The 8,198-nt window shown below is 33.8% G+C and overlaps 1 protein-coding gene across 1 annotated transcript; it reads right to left on the bottom strand.

Annotated features, from left to right (window-relative positions):
• On the bottom strand, positions 3,218 to 4,466 carry LOC18601516 (gibberellin-regulated protein 4). The gene is made up of 4 exons (XM_007032473.2): positions 4,280 to 4,466; positions 4,105 to 4,146; positions 3,955 to 3,988; positions 3,218 to 3,626 (listed from the first exon to the last, which is right to left on the bottom strand). The coding sequence occupies exons 1-4, from the start codon at positions 4,340 to 4,342 to the stop codon at positions 3,445 to 3,447; spliced, it is 321 nt and encodes a 106-aa protein (XP_007032535.2). The 5' UTR covers positions 4,343 to 4,466; the 3' UTR covers positions 3,218 to 3,444.

The raw sequence follows: 8,198 nt of genomic DNA, 5'->3' as shown, positions 1-8,198 counted from the left end.
TACAAGCTTTTATTCACCTAAACGAATCTTGTATGTGAGCTTTTCCATCATGGAAAATTGTTGTATGTTACTCTAGGTCTGAAGCTTAACCAAAGACTTTCATAACCATTTATTACTGATGCTACTCCATAATCAAACTCTAATCTGTTAACTAAAAATCATTTAGTTATTTCTATTACCATTTTGCATTTATACTGATAAACCATTTTTGGAGTTTCCTATACAGTGAGAGCTTGACAGTTCCTGGTATTCCAAGAGAAGTTCAATTAGCAGAGCTAATTTCATCAGAAGATGTAGAGCGCCTTTTGGAGGCTGAATTTGATGAATGCAACAATGAAACTCACGAGAATGAAAATGTAGCCACAATATGGCCAAATGCAATATTAATTGCAAGGCTTTATGCTTCTCAGTTCAACTTACAACACAAATATCAGACCTAAAACTGACTACAACTAGTACTGGTAATTAATAGTATCATAGAAAATGCATATATAAATGCCAAAAAAAATGTAAAAATCAACAGATATTCATCATTTTACATACAGCTTCTTAATTACTCTTTACTTCCAAGGTTGATGTGATCTTGCTCTGCTGTTATTCAATGGATTTTATTCTTCTCTTATGAACAAATGCGTTAATTATGAAACTTGCTCCGAGTAATTTTTTTTCTATCAGTTTCAAGTTTCAACCAAGAATCTATCTATAATTTATGTAGGATATGCTTTTACCTTATATTCCTAGCACATGGTCAAGTTCATTAAGCTCTGCTCTTGGCATTGAAAAATGGGCATTACATTTTCACTTCTTGGCATGGAGTTCTTGACAATTCTGCTCTTAAAGCATATCACATTCTTTACTGATCAGCGTCGTGAGAGTGACGAATCTTCCAGCTCCTTCTATGTAAGACAGAAATCAAAATTTGCTTCTCTGAATATTGAGTTTAAGAGTTTCATGTCTTTTTACTTAATTGTATCCCACTACACTAAGTTAGCCACATTTTGAGGGCTCAACAGGTCGTCTTGGGGGTGCTGGTTCCTTGCTATATCGTATCTTTTGCTGTCAATTATTGGAACAGCCGCAAGCAGACCTATGTTGGTTCATCTTTCATGATAGCAAATCCTTTACATTTCTCAGAATCGGTTTCCTAATGATGTTTTCTGATGTCTATACACTATTTTGTGAACTAGGAAACTGGTGGGCCAGCCAGGGCAGAGATTTCAATTGTGATAAACCCTGTGGAAAATACTGGGAACACACACGGGCTTTGATGTAGCAGCAACATCTGAAAATATGCCTCAGCAGTTATAAAATATTACATTATAATCTGCTGGACTTGGCAGTAGAGTAGACAGGCTGTTATGGAATAAGATCATTTAGTTCTTACCTTAATCTAGCATAGTAGCATTGTCCAAAATGCTTTGTAGACTTTGAAGAAATTATGTGCCTTTGCTGCAATGCAATGGATGTTTATTTCCAAATGAATGTCAGGGATTTGCAGCCATCAAAGCTGATGGACGTGTAAGCTGTTTAAAGGATATTTTAATGACTTGTGCACTTCAAAAACTTCATTTTAGTTCCCCCCCTCTCCCTATTTTTAAATGCTATTGCCTATTGGCTAGGCTTCTTTCTTTATAATGATCAAGTACCTAACCATTTAATCAAAGAATCAAGGACTTTAAACTAGAATTGTAAGCAGAGTGCTACAGGGAAAATGAATTTTGTATCTATAGGCTTCAGCTTCTTACTCTCTAAAGACAGAACATCTAACCACCAATTCTAAAGACTTTGGGGTCTCTGAGTTAATGGTTTTAAAAAAAAAAAAAAAAAAGAGCCCAGAAGCAGGTGTGCAAATTTCTTCCTTTTACAAAGGGTTTATGCTATAGATAACGTCGATAAAAGGCCACTAACGCTTGAACTCAAGACCTCCTATGGTCTAAAAGCGAATTGAATCAACCTCCCGTGTTGGTAAATCAATGGTTTAAGACAAAGATGTCTCCATTTGGATTTTATGGCTTAGGCCCATATAGGAAGGAGATTGTCATTAAAAGATGGGCTCCTTCTGTATCATATTTAAAATTGGGAATCCCTTGACCCCACAACAATGCAATAATCATGATATTGTAGCTTTAAAAAGCTACATCATGTAACTGCTTTGTTAAAAACGCACTTGCGCAGATGAGGTGTGGGCTTCTAGGTCTAGACAAAAGCTAGTGTGGGGATTAGACCTAGGTTGTTGACTTGTTGCAAAGGCCCCACCGCTGAGGCCTTTATATTTGCCATTTTAAGGATTTATATATGATGTGAACAAGTGCAGAAAAATTTAGATCCAGATCTCAAATGCTCTAAGATCCATGAAAATAATGTGAAAGAAGAAAAATAATTGAAAGCATAGTCTGGGTTTTTTACATCATAGGGTTTCCCTCATTTTTTGTTTTCCTTGACAGATTTAGATAAATCCTTAGTACATGTAAGGATTTAACCAAACTCAATTGGTAAGTTCCAACTTTTTTGTGCTTAAAGGCTTTGCATGGAGGAAAGAAGTTCTACTGTAATTTTATTTCTTCTATAAACACCTGCACTGCACCGTTGGATTCAACCTCATGGCTCTAAAGATGATAAGATTTGAGCAAAAGCCAATGGACAAATTCAATACTATAAATTTGCCCAAATTCAGAAGGTCAATTTACCCGACAATGCCTCCCTAATGACAGCCAAAGGACAAGTAAAGTTACTACTCAAATGCCCCAAGAGGCAAACATAAATGATAGCACCATGTTCCATATTCCAAGACTATGAATAAATCCACCCTTTAATTCAGGGCAAAGTAGGGCAGAGATCCTTCAGAAACCTTTTGCCTTCTGCCTATCCAAAGCTGTAAGATTTTTCATTTTTGTTGGTCTTAATTGAAAGGTGCAAAATGACCCAGCATGGAAACTGGAAAGCCTGCAACACCAGTTACCCCCACCAATCTTGGTTCAGTTGGCCTGTGTTTACGGTTTTCTTTTTCTCTTTCTGTTTTTTTTCCACTCAATTTGCTTCAGTCCCCGGACCATGACTGGCCTTTTTTGTTGTACCCCAATACTTGCTGAGCCAGATTAGGATATTTGATTGATTTGCTTAATCCAATCTTCAAATGGGGATCTTATATTTGGATTCTATTTTTCCTTTGCTTCGAAGAAAAAGATCTTAGATTTTTCATTACCAACAAGGCACCGGATTAGTTGAATAACACCTTCATTGATAAATAGAACAAAGATTAGCCACTCTCATTTAGAGGGTGGGTACCCTCATGGAGTGACACAGTGGTACAAAATCCAGCACATTTCCAAAAGTACAAAACGTAAATATATAGTTAGCAGTAGTGCAATAGAATGCTTAACTATGATTAAGGAACTTGATTCAGTAGGAAATAAGGATAAAGGAAGGAAAATGGGAAAAGATTCTTCAAGGGCACTTGGGTCCTCCTTCCTTGGTCTTCCAGTTGTTGTAGCAAGGGCACACGGCTTTGTTCCCATAATACCCTGGGGGCACACACAGGCATTTCCTGCAGCATTTCTGACAGAAGAACATGCATGGCTTATGGTACTGGGTCTTGCTGCACCTCCTCGAACACTGTGTTGGGCATTCTGGTCATTTCATTCAAGCAAAGGTCAAAACAACATTTATCATTATGCTTTTTGGAGCATTTGTCAAGTTCAAGAAAGGGGAAGGAGATATTTATGAAAGTTGAACAAAGCATGGGTAGTTCCAAAGTGTTTTGACCATGGTACAACTGCTTTGACAAGATAAAAGACTTGGTACAGGTCATTGTCAAATTCTTCCAAGGTATAAACAATCCCAGTTCTTCATTTTGTCAAGCTAATTTTTCTGTTCTCTAGCATGGTGTTTTTCTGTGCTCAGATCTTTTAGCGGGGGAAGAAAACAAAAGAAAATGTGAGAGTTAAAGTTGCTTACGGGAGCTCTTGAGGCTTCCAGGGCCGTAATGTTTCTGCAGTTAAAAATGACCAAACAATAAAAAAGAAAACAGAATATGAAAATTAACTTCTTGTCAAAAGCTAAAAGGCCATTTCAAAGCTTCAACAAGATATAATAATGTAGCATTACTTGATCGTAGTGGTGGCCTCCATGTCCATGTGATGCCATGACCTACAATGAGAGAAAACAGAGGAAATGTCAGTTCCTGGAAATTGCTATACTGCTGTTCTTGGCTTCTTCTTTTCATGCAACTTTGCTTTTAACATTTCCATGTAATGAGAAAGAGAGCGAGAAAGGTACCCACCATGGTTTGAAGCATGGAGAAGGCAATGAGGGCCAACAAGAAGGCAGCAACAAGTTTAGCCATGGCCTTTTGCTATATAGCAAACCCCTCCTAAAATTGTCAAAAACAAGGAGAAGAGCAGAAGATTGAAATGTGAAGTAAAGAAGGAAGAGGGGTTTGGTTGAAGAAGGTGGTTTGTGTGGTGTGGGGCATAAATAGGGAATTTCATGTGAAGGGAGTTGAGACTTGAGAAGGGAAGTTTCAGATGTACTCACTCATACAGATTACAGTTGTGGTCTTTGCCATGATTTGAATGACACTTACCCATTGTATTACTAGTTCTCAAACTGATTAGCTGTTTTTCACCATATATAATAATATTAATGCAAAAAATATGCAAATAAAATTTCACCCACTCCCTCCAAGAAAAATGAACAAGATCAACAATGTTTCTTTTATTCTCAAATCTGAGATCTCACCCCAAGTGGTCCAGTTGCGATGTTGCAGTTGAGAATAATGCTATTGGTGAATTCCATTTAAAAATGATAATTACTTCATAAGTTTATCCATATTGCAATTTAAGTGTCAAAATTGATTTTTTTTTTTTTGCATGTGAATAACTCTTTCTCTTGCTTCTCCAAGATCCAATGTGAGATTTCTTAATTAAGATTTTATGTTCTAATTGTTTGGAAAAATGTTGATTTTAATAGTATTATTGAGTAGTTTTAAGGGAAAAAAAAGAGTAAAAATTTTATAAAAGTTGTTTAGGCAAAAACGGTGTAAGTTGTCAAGGCATAACTGAAAGGATTTCATGTAATAAAGTGGGGCAAAATGGTGGAGGATGTTTTTGGATCCTACAATGATCTATTTATGAGTAGTTTCATGTGGGAAAGAGGTTTATTCTATACATCCAATTTGAAGTAAGATGAGGATGAGTGGGGACAAAAGAGATTTCCTTTTCTCAAGGGATCTAGCAAAATTATAGGCTATCTTCGTTAATGTGGAGACTCAAAAGCAATACTTGATTCATTTTGTGGGGGAGGAATTGTTGCTTTTGCAATGGAAGCCAGTTCATGAATTACTGTCATTTCTTATAACATTTTCCCCTTAGAATATGCTGAAACTTTATTAAGAAAAATGAAATGATTCTAATTTTCATATGAAAATAATCATAAATCGAAGAAATAAGGGGTGGCTCTAATTAGAGGTGAAACCTGAAAACCTGCCTCCCATTTAATGTCAGTAAAGGCAAAGAGACGAGGCAGGAGAGAAAGTTAGATAATAATAAATACTTTGAGAGTTTCTTCATTTTTGTAAGGAGAAAGGACGGTTCATTGCATTGCAGACAAGAGCAAAGGGTTGAGTTAGTTAAGTAGTTGTAGATAAAGGGGCCCACTCTGGCAGACAAGTCAAGCAACCGTCCATGTAAAATAAATTTTTTTTAAAAAAATCATCTTTAATTTTAATTCAACTTTTTGAATAAAATAATAATAATACTATTTACTTTAATTCACAATCATTTTAATTTTTAATAATCTAATTATTATAAATAAGCTTGTAATAATCAATAATAATAATAATAATACTGGGTTGAATAGAATAAACAAATACTTTTGTCCTTTTGCAGGTGCCGAGACTGAACAGAGCACGTGCTTTGACAAAAGTAAGCAGGGTGCGCTGTAAACCAGGCAAGCTACTTCTTGTGTTTTTGTCAGACAAGTGAACAAAGGGGTTTGTGCGTGCAAGCTATCACCGACATGTCTTGTTTCATAACACGGTATTTGGTCATTTCAAACCACACACTAAATGAAGTTGAGCAATGCCAAAATCTCCCTTATATCTTCTTTTTGCAAGATTAATATATTGAAGAAAGTAAGGATCGATCAGATCAGATCAGATATTCTGTTTCTTCTTATTTGATTTCCATTTTTTGGGTTCAAGCTACTTTTATGGTCGATGACTTTTGTAATCCCCTGCTCCATATCGGTTTTATTGTGTGCAACTTTTTGGCACCAAACTTCTTTCCTCATCAAACTAACTTAAACTACAACTGGTGTGTTAGTTCAACCCATTTAGAGTTGAAACAAATTAGGATATCTATCATTAATTTCTACCCTCCACATTAAGGTTTTATTTTGGTTAATATTTTTATCTTTTTACATTTTTTATTTTTTTTCAAAAAAAAAATCAATTAATGAAACCTAAACATTATTTAAATTCAAATCTCAAAAATAAATTTTCTTAAAAACAACTTACATACTAAAACAACTAAAAACTTTATGAGCTCCAAATAAAATAGATTGATCTTAAATCTACTCCAACGGGTGGAGCTAATGGGGTGGCAGATAATGATGGTCATCACCTCTCAAATTTTTTATTTTTTTATTATTATATGTATAAACTTTGATATATATATATATATATATAGATGATTACTCTTATAATTATTCTTAATCACCCCTCATGCAAAATTCTAAATTCGTCATTGACTCCAAACATACTTTTATCCAATAAAATTTGTAGTATAGGAAAATAACAATAACTACATCTACAAAGTTTGAGAAAAAAAAAAACTACATCTACAAAAATACTGTGACACCCCAAACACACAACATAATCATAATTCAAGGTGTGAACATCTTAACACATACCCAAGTCACAAATTATTGCAAATAAAATGCCTTAGAGTATCAATTTATTCAAAATTAGCATCTTATTGCTAAAAGGATATGTTCATACATTTATAAGGATTTATACATCCTTTTCACACTCTAACAAACGCTTAGACTCCAAGATTATAAGAACTATTCCAAACTAACAAGGAGATTCCTTTTTAAATCTAATATTGCTTTCTTGCAAATCTTTGTCAATCAATTAAACTTACGTCCAAACTAATCTTAAGCTTAATCTACAAAAAAATAAAAAAAAAAACAAAACAAAATTTAGTGAGACACAAAGCTCAACAGGTAGACTAACCATAATTTTTTTTTTTTTTGAAATGTAGTAGACTAACCACAATTAAAGAACTGATATCCAAATATCATGAGCAGAAGCAAAAGAGACCAAATTAGGGCATTTCCAAGTACTCTGGAATATTGTATTTAAAGGTTTTAAACAACTCGTATGGAATGATTAAAAAAACTATCAGAAATAAAGTTCTTAGCTTATGAAATCAAAACTTTAAAACAAATATAGAATCCAAAATGTATATTTACAATATTAACAATATTGGGAACAAATATAGTCCATATTCTTAATAGTTCAAAAATAGATCTCAAAGTATTTTCTTATTCATATGCAAGTTCAAATACCATTTTAATTATTCATATAGAAATATATTCTTATACAAATAAATCTTACCATAATAGTATTCACATGTGATTTTTGAATTCAAAAGGAGTCCTTTCAACATATCTAGTAGACACAAATTTCATTTCACATAAAAAGGTTCACAATCTTCCTTGACATTATACGATGAAGTTCAGATTCTCGTTGATGCATCTAAACGGGTTAGACTCCTATAAAGGGTGTTACCAATTGGCCAAAGGTCCATATATTATATACCCCATCCGTGCACTAGCTGTGCCCAAACTCCAGTTCATGAATAAGATGGGTCAAATTCTCACTAGTCAAATTTAAAAGGCACATCAAATATAGGATTTACTAATATTTTGAAAAAGGTCAAAAGTCATATTTTCATATTTGTTCGTATTACCATAATTGACCATATTCAAAATGCCCAAAGGCTAATCATATATCATTTCCATATTTCATTCTTGGTTTAGATGTTAAATTCTTTTAAAATGTTTTTGAATCTACATAAAAGTAGTTCAAAAGTCTACTTGATAGAATATTTATTTCACAAGAGTTCAAAATATGGCTTATATTATCATAGTAGATCAAATATTGTTAAAATGCTCTTAATATATTTTAAAACAAC

This window comes from Theobroma cacao, chromosome 4, assembly GCF_000208745.1.
Source record: "Theobroma cacao cultivar B97-61/B2 chromosome 4, Criollo_cocoa_genome_V2, whole genome shotgun sequence".
In the NCBI taxonomy this organism is placed as follows: Eukaryota; Viridiplantae; Streptophyta; class Magnoliopsida; order Malvales; family Malvaceae; genus Theobroma; species Theobroma cacao.
Note: the sequence above shows the minus strand (reverse complement) of the source record. Positions and strands in the feature narration are given on the sequence as shown.